Here is a 16,882-nt window from a genome sequence, read left to right as displayed (position 1 = left end):
GGTTTTCGGCACTGTTCCCTCCCTCCTCCACCACATCAGTGTGGTCCCCTGCCCACTGCTGGGCCCAAGTCTAGGCCTCGAGAGGCCAGGCAAGTATCTCAAGCCCCAGGGAACCTCTGCCCTCCGCCTGGGCATCAAAATGAGGCCTGTGGAGCAGACCTGAGCCTGCCTGGATGGGAAACCCCGCAGAGCTCCCAGGCCCCGCTGGCTGTTTGTTACACAGCATCCCTGCTCACAGGCCCCACGGATCCATGGCGCCCCTCCCTCTCTGACTCGGGTTTCATTGATGGGGTAGGCCCTGGGCTCACAAAGTTTTACAGGCCTCCCTGGTGGCATGACACACACCTCACAGGGGTTTAGGCAGCCTGGAGCGACGGCCCAGGCCTGGAGCAGTGCCTCCTGCCATCGCTTACATCTCCTACACTGTCGCCCTCAGGAGCAGCGACCAGGCCTTCCCTGCGCTGGGGTCTCTGGGACCCAACAAAGGTGCTGCACAGGGGACCACATCACATTCTGTCGGAAACCTCCAGACACCTCCTTTTGGAGCCTGGTGAGCAAAAGAGAAATGTTGCAGGGTGACCAACTGTCCCGCTGGGCCTGGACCTGGTTTTAGCACTGAAGTCCTGTGGCCTAGCTAGGGAACCCCTCAGTCCTGGGTGTACCAGGACCCTGGTCACCCCATGTGGACTTGGGCCCAGGTTCAGGCATGGCCCATGGCACAGCCAGAGTGTGAGAGAAGGGCACTGCTGCTCTCCAAGATGGGTGGTACTTCTCGACCTGGCCTTGCCACCCGGTGGGGGAGGGGCTATAAAGTCCCCAGACCCAGGCCGCACCGCAGACCAGTCACCTCAGTGTTGTGAGGCCAGGACTGTGCTGGGGGACCTGGAATCTGAATTTGTTCAATCCACCAGGTGATAATGATGTGCAGCCAAGGCTGGAACTCACCTCAGTGGATTCCAAGTGGGGTCCTCAGATTTCTCTGGTGGATGTTGGAAGCCAGGGGGACTGGACCACACCACCCTGGCCTGGTTATCACTGGGGACAGACCAGTGAGCACCTGACAGCCGGGGGCGCACATCGGCTTATGGGGACACTAATCAAGCCAGGCTCCCATGACAGGAGTTGTGACGGCAGGCAGCCTCGGCCCCACCCACCCCTTGTCTACCACCAGCCTTTGGAACCTCCGGGCTCCAGCACAGCGCCACAGCAAAGAGAGAATCTTGCAGCAGAGAGCAGTGACTTAGCATAGAAGAGCCACCTGGAGCCCTGAGTGTCACATCTGACATCTTGGGGCTAGTGATTTGTTCCGATTCCCTGAGCAGCAGAGAGAACCACCACAGCCAACAATGATGTGCTGTGATGAGGACAGGCCAGCCTGTGTCCACTCACTTCACCCTCATGACAATGTGACTGCTGTTGCTCCATTTAACAGGCGAGGAAACTGAGGCTCTGGGAGAAGAAACTGGGCAGCTTCCTCAGGGTCAAGAGGTGCGAGGATGGTGTTGAACTCGGCTCTAATGGCAACTCTCTAGGCTCAGAGAGGTTCAGCAACTCCCCTAGGGTGACAGAGCTAGTGGGCAGGGGAGCCAGGACCTCATCCCAGACTCTCTGCCCCACACTGCCCAGTGCAAGGTCCCAGACTAGGAGAGAAGGGGAAGGAGAGGCGGGCCCATCTCTCCAGGGTGCCAGCTGCTCTCTGCAGAGACTGGCTGGCATGTTCCTGCTTGTCTCCTTTGGCCTGAGGTCAGCCTGCTGCATCTTACAGAAGAGAAAGCTGAAGGGTTAAGTGACATCCATGTCCTGGACTCATGTCCACACCACTCCTGATGGGAGCCAGGGGGCAGGGAGGGCTTCCGGGCGAGCACAGGCTGAGACATTACTTACACCCTCTGGGCCTCAGTCTCCTCATCTATGAACAGAGATAATAAAACCTCCTGGCTCTCCCGATGGTGAGATGTGCCACGCAGGGCAGGAAGCTGAGATGTGCCAAGAAGCCCAGACGAGAGGTGAGATCAACAGAGGAGCGGGGAGGCGATGAGGGCGGGGCTGTGGGAGCAAGCCACAGACGAGCCGGACAGCACACCCCAGGCTCTCAGGAGGTGCCTCCCTGCACTAGGACCCCGAGGCTTCAGGTTTAATAGTGCTCACTGCATTCTGTCTGAGAAGCAGGGAAATGGCACTGTTTTGTAGAGCCATTTCCATAGAAACCACAGCTCCCACTAGCTCTTCATTTTGGAGAAACACAAAAGAGTGCGAGAAGAGGCAGTGATGTTGATGAACGGCAAGCCAGCTACCGAGGGGTCCCTATCCACACGCGGCCCCCCCCCGAGTGTATCACCCACACTGATGCTCCTGTGGGTGTGAGTGTATTTGGTTTGCATTTGGTTCATCTGCCTCCACAGGGTTTTAGAATCAAGTCAATTAAACAGCAGCACAATCATCTCACATTGGGTGGCCCTTTCTGATCTGTAGTCACCTGCACACAAGGTGTGTGTCACCCTCAGAGCCTGGCTCACAGGGGGCTCAGCTGGAGCCACTTACCCAAGGCCTCTTCTCCACTCCAGCTGGCTGCTCTTGCAGGGCAGACAGGCCTGCGGCTTGGAACTTTCTATGGAACACCGTGCAATGTTCAGTGAAGGGTCAATGACTGTCAGCGACAACAGCCACCCTTGCTCTCCAGAAGAAATTCACTAGGACCCATGACTCGAGGTCTTACAAAAGCTCTGCTCCTCACAGCCCAAAAGGCCTGGGTGTGCAGGTAAGGGGTGCAGAGGTGTGAGCAGACCCAGCCTGGTGCTAGACGACCAGCCTTGTTCATCTCATGGGGGCTAAGAATTCATCCTGTAGGTAAAGACATTCTGTGTCACAGCCCGGAGTCTCGAGGGGCTGCTGGGTGGGAGGGGGCTGGCTGGACACTCGCTGGGGCCAGCATCTCCCCATGCCCTTGGGTCCCGAGAAGCCTCAGTGCTTCTGTTCTGCCAGCCCAGAGCCCATCCCCACGATGTCACCTGGCATGCGGAGGCCTTGGTTTGTGGATGAATACATGCCTGCAATGATGCTGGATTTCTCCAGGTGCATGATCACAAAGCCCAAGGTTGCCCCAAGCACAGAACCCTGGGACTGAGTCCCCTCCCAGAGCGTGTCCAGCGCAACAGTGAGGATCCACGCAGCACCATGGCCAACTGCAGGACCTGCCTGGCACAACCTTAGCAACCCTAGGCAAGTCCTCAGGTGGGCCAGAGCATGGCCGTCCTGGCGGGATGCACGAGGCCAACAAAGCGATAGAGAAGCAGGAAGGCAGCGCCAGGGCGGGTGGAGAGCTGGGGGGCGGTCTCTGGGTGCAGCCGACCAGAGAGTATGAGGTACCCACAGGCCACAGCATGGGGCGCTTGCCTGAGCTCAGAGCGCTCAATGCCACCCCCCACATCTCCCAAGAGTTGAGTTAAATCAGGACGGAGACAGGTGGAAACCACTTTGCTTGACCTCTCACCCTTTTCGATGACCCTCACTGAAGTCCAGAGCCTGGTCACAACTTTCACCTCAAGTGTAACTGCTGGAAAACAGTGTAACTGCTGGAAAACAGTGTAACTGCTGGAAAACAGTCATCTCTAACAACAAGCTAATTCAGCACTTAAATCCTTGTGGAAAAAAGTAGGGCACAAATGTTTTTAAAAAACCTGTTCCCCTCCTGTCCTGAAGGCTGTCTACAGTAGACTCAGACTGCAGAGCCCAGGAACACTCCCTCTGCTCCTATTTTCTCAGAGCCACAGCAGCAGGAGGGCTGAGAATGGGGAGGATGAGAAAGAGGCAGAGAGAACCAGATCCCACACCCAGGCGCACAGAGCCCACGGGACGCAGGCCAGAGATCTCTGCTAATGTCCATGGGCCCTGCTCGCTCCTGTCTCAGAAGCCCCAGGGGATGCTGAGGGAGCCTGGGCCCTGGACTTGTTACACGAGTTACAGGACATAGAGACCAGATAGATACCCTGCGGGTGAGCACAGGCCTGGGGGCTCCAGGGCCGCCTTTGGCTGTTTGATTGAGAAAAAGGTCCCTCCCCTCTCCTTTATCTTACTAGTGGAATGGAACCAGTGCCATGTCTAGAAATAGAAGGAATCTGTACAAATAATAAGAGCACTAAACAACGTAGTTAATTCCGGTTCCGAGCTCTGGCTCTTCTCTATTTGTGGAAAGGGAAGGAAGTCAGCGAGTGTTATAGAGACGCTAAAAGCACACTGGCACCAAACCAAGAGTTTCTCCATGACACAGTCAGATGGGTTGAAGGGATAACTCTTGTGTGTTGGGCCAACATAATTCAAAGGTCACTGTGGGCCATGGAAAAGTACCTCCCACACCACCTAGATCATCTTCTGACGCTGAGAGTACCAGTCACATATTTACCTTGGTTGTGACAGGGAGACACACCTCCTCCCAAGGCTTAGGGGGTCCCTGAGGCTGGGCCACGAGAAGGAACCACAGCTGACCCAAAGGGCACTGCTGCCGTGGCCCCCTTCACGCTAGTTTAGGGGACAGGACGCTGAGCATGGAGCCCCCAGACCCCAGGGATGCAGGCCTGGCACCTCTCTGTTCACACTTCGAGGATGTTACCTGGGCAGGAGCACTGCAGGACAGATGAGCCAGCTCCCCGATTCTGGCCGCGGCCCGGGGATCGCTGGAACTGATCAAAACCGGAGCGCTAATTTCCATGGAATGCCTGTGGCTGGCGGCCCGTGAGGACTTGTGCGTCACGCTGAGCGCCGTGAAGGAGTGGCGTTTCTTGGCATTCTTCTTGCTGTCTACGCGCCGCTGGAAGGCACTGACCGCCTCCATGCTGCTGACACTGGGCTCCACGCCAGGGTCAGAGGGCAAGGAGGCGTGGCTGCCAGACACAGCAGCGGGGCACGGCTTGTCCATCTCCATGAGCTGCTTGGCGGGGTCGTTGAGCTAGGAGAGAAAGGGAGAAGGGAGGCTTCATCAGACAACGGTCACGGCTACGTCCAGCTCTCTGCGCTCCCCCAGCCTGCGCCCACATTTAAAAATGGACAATGTGTTCACATGGGTCAGGTCTTTCTAATGGGGCATCCAGTAAGAATGGTGCTGTGACAGCACAAGGAAGGCCAGAGAGACATCGGCAGACTGTATGGAAAAGGCTCCTGGAGAGCTGTGTTTTCCAAGGGCCAGGGACCGCGTCTACCCCAGTGTAGCCCCCATCCTTTCCCGGCTGCCCATTCTGGGGTGCGAGGTGCAGACCTGCAGAGAGCGAGGGACCAGAGGGAGGGGGGGAAGAAACGACAGCCAGCGGCCCCACATTCACTGCAACAACAGGTTCCTGGCCTGCTCTGCACGATTCTGCTCACTCTGGGAGGAGAAGTCCAGGCCTGTGACCAGAGCGCACTTTCTAACCGCTGGGACCACAGGTGGCAGGACAGCAGGCCTGGTGAGTGGGAGCCATGGATGCTCCTTCCAGGAAGAGGCTCCACTCAGGCTGTCAGGACCCAGAGCTGACCTGACCCACGTCTAGTGATTCTGCAAGGACTCGGGACACTACTCCTTCCCTTTTCTCCCGACCTGTTCCACAAAATAGCAGGGAAGAGTTTGCTCTGGCAAAGGTTTGATCCTGGGTGGTGCTTATCAGGAGAGGTGGGATGGAGGCTGGACCCAGTGAGCACCTGTGGGAACGGGGAATCAGTGTCTAGGCCGCTAATGCGGCCTTCCGTCTCTGGCTGTGCTGGGCGGCCCCAGGAGGCTGAGGAGGAGCCTGTGCTCACACGGGGGGTCTGTGGGGCCTCAGGTTGGATAAAAGGTCAATTCACCATCTAGGAGCCATCATGTCCCCGACTTCCACATCTCCAGCAAGTTCTTCATTCAAGGTGTACGATGCAGCCCCTTCCCTGTTAGGCTGCGCTTGGCTCAACCTAAGTTCATACCTAAAGGGGAGCTTTCGGCAACTGAAAGAACGGAGCAGAGGGACCTGGATATTACATCTTCAGTGTGGCAGGGAGAAAATGTGATGTGACAATCAGTTGGGACCACCTCCACAAGACAGGTTAAATCAATGCCATTATGCTCGTACACATCCGTCAAATGCCATCTTTCCCCCTCATCTTTTCAGAAGTAGGAGAAATTGAGTAAATGCCAGCAGCCCTCTGGTGGACCTACCTCAGGGAGCATGGAGTTAAACATGAGGGAACTCAAGCTGTTGCTTTTTATTTTCTCCTCACCCAACAGAAACGGCTGCGGAAGTCCTGGGCTCCAGCAGGCCTGGCCCACGGTCTCTGTCCAGCACGAGTCGGCTCTGCTGGCTGGAAAGCAGCAGCCGCAGTGACATCTATGCCAGGGCGTGGGTCCCCAGCTCGGCCTCTTGACACAGGCTGCACACGGCTGGATCTGGACTGCAGCTGGAGCAGAACCCGGCAGCACACCACCGGCTTTCCAGGACCGGCTGAGTCTCTATCCCTGCTCCCTCTTGTTTCTCTCCAGACACCACATTCCCAAATTTCTAGCCTGTGGACATAAGCTCTGTGTAGCCCCCAGAGGGAAATGCCCTGAGGACAGTCACTGCCCAGCTCAGCTCTGCTTTCTGAACAGGAGGCAACAAAGAAGCCTGAGGCTCTGCAGGCGATGGCCCCGCACTCACTTCCCTGCCTGACGCTGAAGAGGTGGAAAGAGCCAGGACTGCTGTGCGCTCCCAGCATACAGGGATGTCTCCAGCCAGTTCATATCTTCTCACTGGGCTCAGAGATGGAAGGTCCCTCCACTCTAAAGAAGCTCCTGTTTTCCTAAAATTTGCTTCAAGATCTGGGCCTTGGCCATGGTTTTCCTGTGTGACCTACGAGGCCAGCACAGGCGAGCCTTTCCCCGAGAGGCCTGCAGAGAGAGGTCTGCAGTGGCTCCTGGGGCAGGGAGCAGGGGTCGGGTGGGAACGATGCTACTGCTGGTCAGCTATCCCAGGTAGGCCGGTGCTTACTGATGGCACAGAGCTACCTGACATGTGCCTGCACGTTGCCCCTGCCACCATGATAGGAAAATTAGAAAAGAAAAAAGGAGGACTAGAGAGAGAAATGTACTGTCTCTGGCAGTCCAGAAGGCTGAATAGACCCCACCACTTCCTGGGATTCGAGACGCCATCCACAGGACAGCCCATAGTCCTTCCGCAATGTCGGGGAGTGGGCTTTAGATGACACCCATGCACAGGAGGTAGAGACAGCATTCCCACCACAGACTGAACGTCGCAGGTTAGAAGGGCTGAGCTGACCAGGGGGCCTTAGGCCCAGAGACCCAGAGTTCTGGTGTGTCCAGGCAGAGCAGTCATGCCAGGTCAAGGCCAAGCAGGTGCCCCAAGGCATGAGGAACCCCCTCCAAAGTGGCTCCCCAAAAGAGTGCCATGGGGTCAGAGGTGGCCCTGGAGTCAGTCCCCCGTGTATGGTCTGGGATAGGACTCACTTTGGTCGGGACTGTCCACCCACAGTCTTACGCCAGGGCCCAACTATGGTGTGGAGTGTCCAAGAAGGTACCACCAAGGGCAGGGGTGACGGACGATGAAAGGAGTGGGGCACACCACAGACTAACTTCCCTTTTTCACACTTTGGCCAAGCTGTGCTGTCCTGGGAAACGCTCAGCAAGGGGATGCCCTGCATGCCAGTGGCACCCCCCTTGCTTCCGCTTCCCTTGCACCGCAGCCACTGCCCAGCCTGCAGGGACTTCCCGTGGAGAGGGCTCAGGCTCCCGGCAGAGCAGAGTAGGTCAGCCCCCGACACCTCCCTGGAGTGCCTGGCCGCCTCCCTTGGCCCTCACGCCAGGGTGGCTGCCTGCCCGAGTGGGGAGGGGAGGAGGCAGAACACGGCCCTCCTGGAACACTGAACATACCTGTAGCCAGGTAGGCACACAGAGGGTCAACGGAAGCAAAAGCAAAGATGGTGAGTGCACGGTTTAGTGCTGAGAGGCAGGCCCCATCCAAGGGTCAGTTTACAGAGGAGTGGTCAACAGAGGCCCTGGGCAGGCTGAAGCCTCCAGAGGAGAAGGGACCTGGAAGGGTCTGGAAGGCACACAGGGTTCAGACAGGACGGGAGACGAGGGTGTCAGGGGCTCTACAGAGGCAGGAGGTCCCAGCAGGCAGGTAAAGGCAGACCAGATGGCTGTGGATCAGCAGGGCACCTGGCAGGACCACGCCGGCGTCCTCTGGGCTGGAGTGGGGGGCCGGGTCCCCACATCCGTGCAGTCTGCCATCAGGCCTGGGTTAGGAAGTTCCCCTCAGCCCTGTGAGGGTGGAGGACAGACCAGGTCCTCACTCAGCACACACTACTAGGGTCTGCAGCTGGCAGCATCGTGATGCATTAAACAAGAGACACAGCCCCGTGAATTTCAGCAGTGAGGGGGCTGCTGCGTCTGGGAGCTCACACGTCAGCAGCAGCTGGACGTCCGGCCGCCTGCCGACGGCCCAGGCGCAGGGCTGCCAGCATTTCCATTACAAATACCTGTCTTTCAGAGGAAGGTTATGAAAAAGTCACTCCAGGCCCCAAAATGTGTGATCTAAGTCCAGGATTATTTCCTTTGAAATGTGTCCTCCAGCCAGGCTCAGCTGTGTTGCTCTATTTTATGGCTTATTCATTTGCTTCCTCAGCAGTGCCAGCTCAAAGCACAACCAGTCCTGTTCCCTCCACAGCCCTGCGTGGGGTGCTCCAAACACCTGAAGGTCAGCCTCCTGGACCCCGGTGTTCTGCATCCGCTTGCACAGCCAGGAGCCGAACAAAGCAGCGGGAGGCAACAGTACACCACCTTTGTTTCCCGGCATCGGAACGCGGTGAACCACTCCCTGCCATGTGTCTCCACTTGGAACCTTATACAGAAATAACAGCACCAATAATGCCTGAGGCTGGGCTGAAATCGTTCTGCTCCTCCCCAAAGCAACAGACCCAGGGCACCTCACTTAGTCCCCCTGTGACTCTATTGAGTTGGTATTAGAAACTCTATTTTCAAAATCAGGAAATCCAGGTCAGGTGGAGGCTGGTCCAGAACACATGGAACCATAATCTGAGCTGACGGGCACGGCAGCCGAGAGTTCTGCAATCGCTTACCGACTGCCAGGCGGCTCACCAGCGCACGCGTCAGTCCCCGGCACATCTCCCCAAGAGGCTGCTGGCGAGGGACCATTCTGCCCCTCCTTGATGGAGGACCAGGGTAGGGGGCACACATCTCTCTCCCTCGCGCCTTAATAATCTAAAACCCAGGGTGCATGCTGGAAGTCAGGGCAAATAAATTTCCATTAAAGATAGGTGGTTTCAACAAAGTAAGAGTATTAAGAGTAAGAAACTGCTTCCAAGTGGTGAATTCTGAGTATTTCATCAGGAGCTCAGAGTCCCTACCATCTACCTCTGCAGGAGGAAGGGAACTTTCTGTGAAGGACCCTCCTGGTGAAGAAAAACAGTCCGGTTTTATCTTGTTCTCTGAATCTCTGCTTCTGTGACCAGCGGCTTCTTGTTGGAGCCACACATATACGGCATTAACCAGTACTTACCACCCAAGACTGGAGACCCTGGCTTGCTAGACTTGGACAAACACAGTGGCAAGCAGATAGACCGTGGGCCCAGCAGAACCCAAGCTGAGTGCTGGTCCTCTGTGACGCGGTCCTAGAGGCAAAACTCAGGGCCGAGGAAGCTGTCATGATCTTCTCAACAAGCTCCAATCAGCCACGTCGCACGGCATTCAAGGTTGGGCCTGGCAGCTGGCCCCACTGGTGCGGTCCCAGTGAGAATGCCTCTCTGCTGCACACATCCACGGGGGCCCATTATCGCAGGATGCCGTCACCTGCCCGTGACAGCAGCTCCTGCATCAGACCCGTGAGGAGCCGCCACATTCCTGTTACCTCACACTCCTCCCACCCACAGGCCTCCACCACTGCAGGAAAACCAGACGGCTGTCTCCCCGGCTTGGGCACTGGAGCCCTGCCTCCCCAGGCCGGGGGACGCTGGCCCAGTAGCCCAAGTGCTTAGGGGAGGGCCGAGGAGGCAGTGAACGAATGTTGGAAGCTTCCTCCTCAGTCCCTCAACAATCACAATGTTAGAATGTTCTGTGAGTGGCTGCCGACTGCCAGCTGTGAAGGGGTGGTGTGTGGTGAGGTAGACGGGTGCTTCCTGGGACTCTGCCTCAGGATGCTCATCTAGAAACGAAAGGGCTCTGCCGCTCCGGCCGCATGTGTGTAGTCATCTGATTTGTTTCTCAAGTGGATGCTTCCCGCCCACATGGAGAGGCACGCACAGAGACCATGCTCTTCATTCACGTAACAAAAAATCAGTGATTGACCAATAGATCCAATAACTCTGATTGTGATTGTATGCTGATGGAAATCGAGAACATTTTCAACTTCCATACAAAATGGAAACAGTGGTAGCACCAACATTTAAGTCTTGATGAGCTTATTTGTTATCATGAGGCCTGTCATGGGCACTGGAAAGGAGGCCACATCACAGGCCTGCTACCCTTGCTCTGTGCAAGCCCCTCTCTAGGAGCCAACCTGCGATCGAATGCTCCTGGGAACGTGGCATCAGACGGGGGAGGTCAGCTACAGTCAGGCGTGCTTCCTCCACCACAGGCACAGTCGTGCCAATGGGCCAGTAACGGGCAGCCAGGCTCGCTCTCCCGCCTGGGACTCTGTTCTGCCTCGCGCTTAGCGACTCTCTTCCCAGGACTTTGTCTCAACAACTTTATCAGCCCCACAACCACTCTTTCCTCCAACCACAGAAGCATCCAGAAATGTAGAAATGAACTGAAGAGTTTCCTCTTTCCATTGTTTAAATAGTTCCCCAGGACAGTCTCTTAAATTAGAGTTAGTTGTAGCATCCCAGCTGCATCTGAATTTGGGGACCAGGTTAAATATAGGAGGCTCTCACCTGCAGGCTCACAGGAGCCACAGGACCATGCTGAGCCCGAGGCCAGTGCCGGATTTTGGAGCTTGGTCGAGCAAAGCTCCAGACCTGGGGTCCTGTGCGGAGTACAGGTACCCTGAAACCATGGTTCCAACAAAGAGGACTTTAAACTGAAGGCATGTAGGAGCAATCTTTAAAGGAGAAATAAGATTGGAAAGACAGACCTACGGGAGGGTATCACGTATAACATGAAAGGAAGCACTGTGGGGTGGGAGGTGCCCAGCAGCTCTCAAGAAAAATATCAGAAAAGGATGTGCACACCGACCCTCCATCCTAACCCAGAGGCAGGAAGTCCAGGCTCAGCACAGCCACCGCCCAGGGTGATGGGGCTGGGACCGTGACCCAGGGAAGGACATGTGTCTCCCTCTCCTGGAAATCCAGGCAGCCAAGGGGGCAAGAAGGCTGCAGGGCAGGTGCCTACGACTCAACAGGAAGGCAACCAGTGCCTCTGCAGATGCACCATCAGACAACGACATTTTCTGAGCCCCGCCACATCCCAGGCCTGTGCGAGGTCAGGAGGACGCTGCGGGGAACAGGAGAGCCTGGTCCAGTGGAGTGTACACTTCAGTGTGTGTTGAATTACTAGGGAGTTTTCAAAGATGCGGATTCTGGTTCAGAAGGTCTGGGACGGTGCCCTCATTTCTGCAACTCTACAAGCTCCTAGGAGATGACACTGCCGCTCTCGGTGGGCCCTTCTGACTAGTGAGCTTCTAGAACACTGCTTTGCAACCTCGGCTTCACAATGGAGGCCGCCTCCCCCGGAAATGTCCACATGACCAACATCAGCGGCTCTGGCCGGGCACTGCCTTTGCTCCACTCCTCCCTCCCCGGTGGGCCGAGCACAGCACAGGTCACGGAGCCTGGCAGGCGGCCTGTGATTTCTCAGAGCTTCACAAACGCAGGAGCCGATGAAGAACGGCCTTTACCTGCCTAGAACCTGTGTCAGGAGAGACCGCAGGCGTTCCCCGCCTCACTGAGACGGGCAGCACAGCCGGCCGCACTGCATTTCCATCAGCGCTTCCCAGCTGTAACACACTCCATGCTCTACACGGCTGACCATCAGCAGGGGCTGCTGGGGACAGAGGATCTCCTGTCAACTCTGGCACCTCTCACCCTCCTCTCTAAAGGTGGCTTCTGCAGCACAGCTAAAGCTTGGGAGGAGAAAGGCTGAAATAAGGGCTCTCAGCGGCTGAATGACTGAGCTGTCAAAGCAAGCGGCCTGGTGACGGCCACTGGCCAAGCACTTCTGCGGTCCTCCTTCATCACCACAGAGGCTCATGCGACCCCTATGTCAACGGTCCGCGGCCATATCAACATGGCCATTTACAGGTGAGCAAACAGGCTGAGAGAGTTTAAATAACGTGTTCCAAATCACACAGTTCAGGGGCTCACCCCTTTTCCACCACACTCACTGGATCTACTGTCATTTGCTTTTACTGCAGAGCATGAGGATGCTTTTCTGATCTTGCTACACCTTTAGACTAAAAACTAATACATTCTTTGAGGTTATCTATGCCTTTGGCAACCGGAGAGAGCTGGGTTCATCTTGGAGATTCAAATATGGGTCTTTAAAAATCAGACCTTTTTGTCAGCATGAAAATTAGGGCAGGCAGATTCCCACACTGGGAGGGCTCCAGCTACGGGTACCAAGGCAGGGTCATCTCTGCGCCCTTCCATGTATGTCAAAGCCGTGGGGGTGACCTTGAGACCTGCTGACAATGCCAAACTTGTGTTTATCAGGGCTGATGGACCCTGGTCACCTGGAACACCAGTGCCAGCACTCTGGCCTGACACCTCCCACTCACTCCACACTGTTTGCTGTGCACCTGCCGTGGGAGAGGCTTCTACCTTGAGATGATCTCCATCCTCAGAACTAAACATTTTACAAAGCAGTAAGCAGAGCCAGAAGCCCTGCAGCAGTGTAATGGAGACCCAGACAAGGGGCAGTGGTCCGGGCTGCGGCCCACAGCACACCCAGCGTAGGGCAGCTGCCTGTGTCCCATTCTGGCCTCTCTGTATTGCACTCAAGCCTTGCTCCCCTCTTGAGGCGACTAAAGTGCACAGGTGAGGCTGTAGTTACGTTGCCAAAGGTGGGCTGACGAACTGAGGCAATTATTCAGATAATTGAAGTTTAAGACAAGAACTATCCAGCAAAGAAGACAAACGTAGGTGTACACCTGAACTGCACAACAGCTACCTAATCTGGCGTGCAAAGACTGAGCACAAGCAAGGATTTTGGAAGAGATGATGTCTAAAAATTAAAGTAAGGAGATGGGGAAGCGCTCTTCATTTGAGCATCCCGTTATCTGGGACTGGACAAAGCCCCAGCTCTGTGAGACGCGGGGCGCTTCCCACAAGCGGTGGGCTGTGCCATGCCGCCAGCCCCTGGAAGAGCACGTGGGGAAGGGGCTGCCTCAGCTGCCGCGACGGCCGGCTGGCAGCTCTGGGGCAGTCTGGCAGAGCCATGGACCACGGTGGCAAATCTTCTCCCACCCCTGGCTCTCATGCGGATGACAGCGGCATTCACATTGTAACCCCAAGGCCTGCTGCTGGCCCTGGCAGACAGAGGGGCGCCCTTGTCCTCTACCCACACCTGCGGCACAGCCGCAAGCCCAGGAACAACCTCGCAGCCACCGCCAGTCCCACGTGGGCCTCCCAAGCCGCCCTGCAACAGAAGGTCAGTGCGTCCTTGCTTGGTGAGTGGGTCCCTCACTACAACCAGAAAACACACTGCAACCCTCTCTCGGCCTGCGTGCAGAGTTGTCACCCCGCCTTTCCTAGGCACTCACCCAACTGCCATGGGGAACGTGGCTCCCCTCTCTGAGTTCAGCCTCTTGATACTGGGTGATGTTCCCTTCCTGTGCCAGCAGCACACTCTCATTTCAGTAACAGGGCCCATGAGAAGGAAGATTCCAGAAAGAGTCTGATACAGATTAAAATTAAAAAAAACAGACAACTTCACTCATTTGCTAAGAATGTGTGAAAGTCAGAAAAAGGCCCATGAGCAGCAAAAAGTGAGGATTAGTGCCTAGGCAGAGTGTGTTCTGTGACAGAGGGACCATTTACCAGAAGTGTTGAGATTAGCAATATGACCCTATGATAATTTTGCATGAAGATAAACTTAAAAGGAGACAAAATGGTTGTTTTTCAGGAAAAGAGAAGCACACAAAAGGGGACCACTTATTCACTTTCTGCCAGAACCCCTGAAGGGGCATCTCTCTTCCGGGAAGGTGGCAGACCTTGGAGGGCACCAGCAGGGGCCGCGTGGCCTCCCGCAGAAACGTCAGACCCTGGGTGTGCTTGCACAGGCATTTATGGCCATTTTTAACCAGAGGACTGAAGTAATAATCTCACAGGGTCCTTCTGCTCTAGAAGTCACAGATTGCAAGCAGCTGAGGAAGGAGGAGGAGGAGGCACTGTGACAAGATGTGGCTGGTAAAGAGCTCAGGCTTCAGGAAGCAGGGCCAGCTTCACTGACAGATCCCAGGGCCAGGCCACCAGTGAGGACCCAGGCCAGGGGCCTCTAACCTCTTCACTGACTGTGCACCCCATCAGGAAAGCATTTCTGGGCATAAACCTCTGGTAAATGACACATATTTTCTAGTGTGCCACTATATTATATACTTTATAAAACACACAAAATAGAAATTAAAACTGAGTTAAAAATTTTTAAATAATAAATTTGAATAGAAGTTCTAATATTACCTTTCCTTACAGAGCTGCATGCACCCCTAAGAGCAGTGGTTTGTAAACTATCGATTTAGTGGGCCCTGACTGACCACCACTTTTTAAAAAATAAACCGGATTCGAAGAGAGAATATCAGAAGGCATCAGAGTGCTCAGGGTAAAGGAGCCCCGCGAGGCGTCCGTGCAGGCTCGCGGCCGCACCGGGGCGTGCACCCAAGGTCGGGATGTAAATGCATTTCTCACGAGGAGTCTCAGTCCAAAAACACTGAGGGCCACCAGCATCAAGGGGAGAAGAGACACAGCGAGAAATAGAAGCCCTCTTCTTCCCATCGGCCCAGGTGGGAAGTCAACATCTGTGCAGCAAGGAGCAGTGCCCTGGACCCCCGCATGTGCCCCAACAGCAGGAGCCTTTCTGGGGGACCTCAGCATCAGGCTGCCTGCAGAGGATACAGGTTTGGAAACACCCCTCGTGTCCCCCTGCCCCATCCTTGAACACACTTGCCAGCTGTGCTGGGTTTATGACCCCGAGGCGGGTGCTCAGGGCCCCATCTGTCCTCATAGGGCGCCTCGGAAGGCGATGGGATGTTTGTGCATCCGCATCTGGCACGAATCCTACACGCAGCATCTCTGGGACAGAAAATCAGCCCATGGAGACTCCCACCGTGGCCGAGGGACAGAGAAATGCTCGGCCATGGTTTACGGAGCACCAGCCAGACTTTCACTGAATTCTCCTGCTACTGCGGGCTCGACAGCCAACCTGGCACTTCACCACCACTTCCCTGAAGCCACCAATCACACAGAGAGCCTCTGGATAGCAGGCATTTCCGCCCTCTCCCTCCCTCTCGGTGTCTCTCCCTCTCCTTCTCCCTCAGTCTCTTTCTTTCTCTGTCCCTCTCTCTGTCTCACTCAGATCTCAGGAGCACCTCGGTAACTACAAGACCATCAGGACCTCCGAGCTGATATGGAATTCTGAAAATCAGAGCCTCTTTCGTCCTCTGACAAACAGCTGTCTCACTTCACCAGAGGTGCTCAGTAAGGACGCAGTCAGTGCATGAACGCAGCTGACCTCCGCGTGTCACGGAGTCCGTCATCATGCTCACACGTGCCTCCCTCAGCTCCTCGAGGGAGCTGACTCACACCCACTCCACACCCAGGGCCCAGCCTGCTGGGCGGCGTGCGGAGGCCGGAACGCCAGATCATAAATGCACATTGAATAAAAGATCTATTAGAGAAAGATTGGGCTACGTGGGAAGGAACTTAATTTCAGTGGTTATGGACAGGGGCAAACGTGACATGAGTATTTCAAGGCAGGCGAGAGACGCAGGCAGGAATGAGAACACGCGTGGGGGTGTGTGTGTGCACTCGCTGTGTGTGCAGGGTCAGAGTGAGTGGCCCGCGTCATGCAGATTACAGGCTGCATGGGAGTCGGCTGTGACTTGAGGCTCAGTCAGCTCCTGAGCAAGGATGGGTGCCGTCCGTGGAGCTGGTGCAGACGCTGGTGAGGAAGGTCTGGGCGGGGTTGTTAGGGTTCCTGGGTCAGTGCAGCAGCAGGGGGCTGAGACCAGCTGGACTGGCCAGGAAAGGACAGACCCCCAACCACCAGGGGTTGGTGTTAGAGAAGGAGAAGGGGTCTGATCACAGAGCACACATGTATTAGATGCCTACTGCATGCGAGGGCCTCTGCTTGGCACTGAAGGTACATCAGTGAAAAAATCAGACAGAACTCCTGCCTCATGGAGACCCAGAGAGTAAGGGCGTAAGTATTTGATTATAGTTAGTGTGTCAGGTGGTGAGAGGTATACGGAGAAAAAGGTATGAGCAGAAGATGCACTGGTGGGGAGGGCGGCATGGTTACACAGGGGGGCTTGGAGGAAATGACTTGTGAGACAAGACCTGGAGGAGACACGGGAGGGGGACTGACATCTGGGGAAGAGGGACGGAGAGGCAGGAACAGCAGGTGCAAAGGCCCTGCAGTGGGAGTGGGCTGGGCTGGTGTGTCTGGGGAGAAAAAAGGAAGCCAGAGTGGCTGGAGCAGACTTGTGGGTGGAGTGAGGTCGAGGTGACGGGGATCAGCCAGGTGGGGCTTCGGGCATCTGGGGGTCCTGGTTTTCCTTGAGTGAGATAGGGGACGGGCACGGAGGTCCAGGCAGCAGAGGGCCGTCCGACACACATTCAACAGGACCCCTGACTGTTGTGCTGAGAACAGACTGTGAGGTGAGGATCTTTGAAGCTATTGCAACAATGTCATTGGAAAATTCTCACAATTTAATGAAAA

At 55.8% G+C, this 16,882-nt stretch overlaps 1 protein-coding gene across 3 annotated transcripts in view; it reads right to left on the bottom strand.

Moving 5' to 3' along the window:
• Nucleotides 1-16,882, bottom strand: part of SH3RF3 (SH3 domain containing ring finger 3) — a 384,655-nt gene that overhangs the window by 108,862 nt on the left and 258,911 nt on the right. For all 3 annotated transcript variants that reach the window (XR_015550333.1, XM_087426348.1, XM_087426349.1), the window contains one exon: nt 4,607-4,942. Coding sequence is in view for 2 of the 3 variants with exons in the window: in XM_087426348.1 (XP_087282474.1) it covers nt 4,607-4,942 (336 nt within the window). In the remaining variant the exon portion in view is untranslated. The remainder of the gene's footprint in view (nt 1-4,606; nt 4,943-16,882) is intronic.

Source organism: Ceratotherium simum, chromosome 40, assembly GCF_057802395.1.
Source record: "Ceratotherium simum simum isolate JZ-2026a chromosome 40, ASM5780239v1, whole genome shotgun sequence".
Taxonomy (NCBI): Eukaryota; Metazoa; Chordata; class Mammalia; order Perissodactyla; family Rhinocerotidae; genus Ceratotherium; species Ceratotherium simum.
This window is presented reverse-complemented; position numbering and strand designations above follow the sequence as displayed.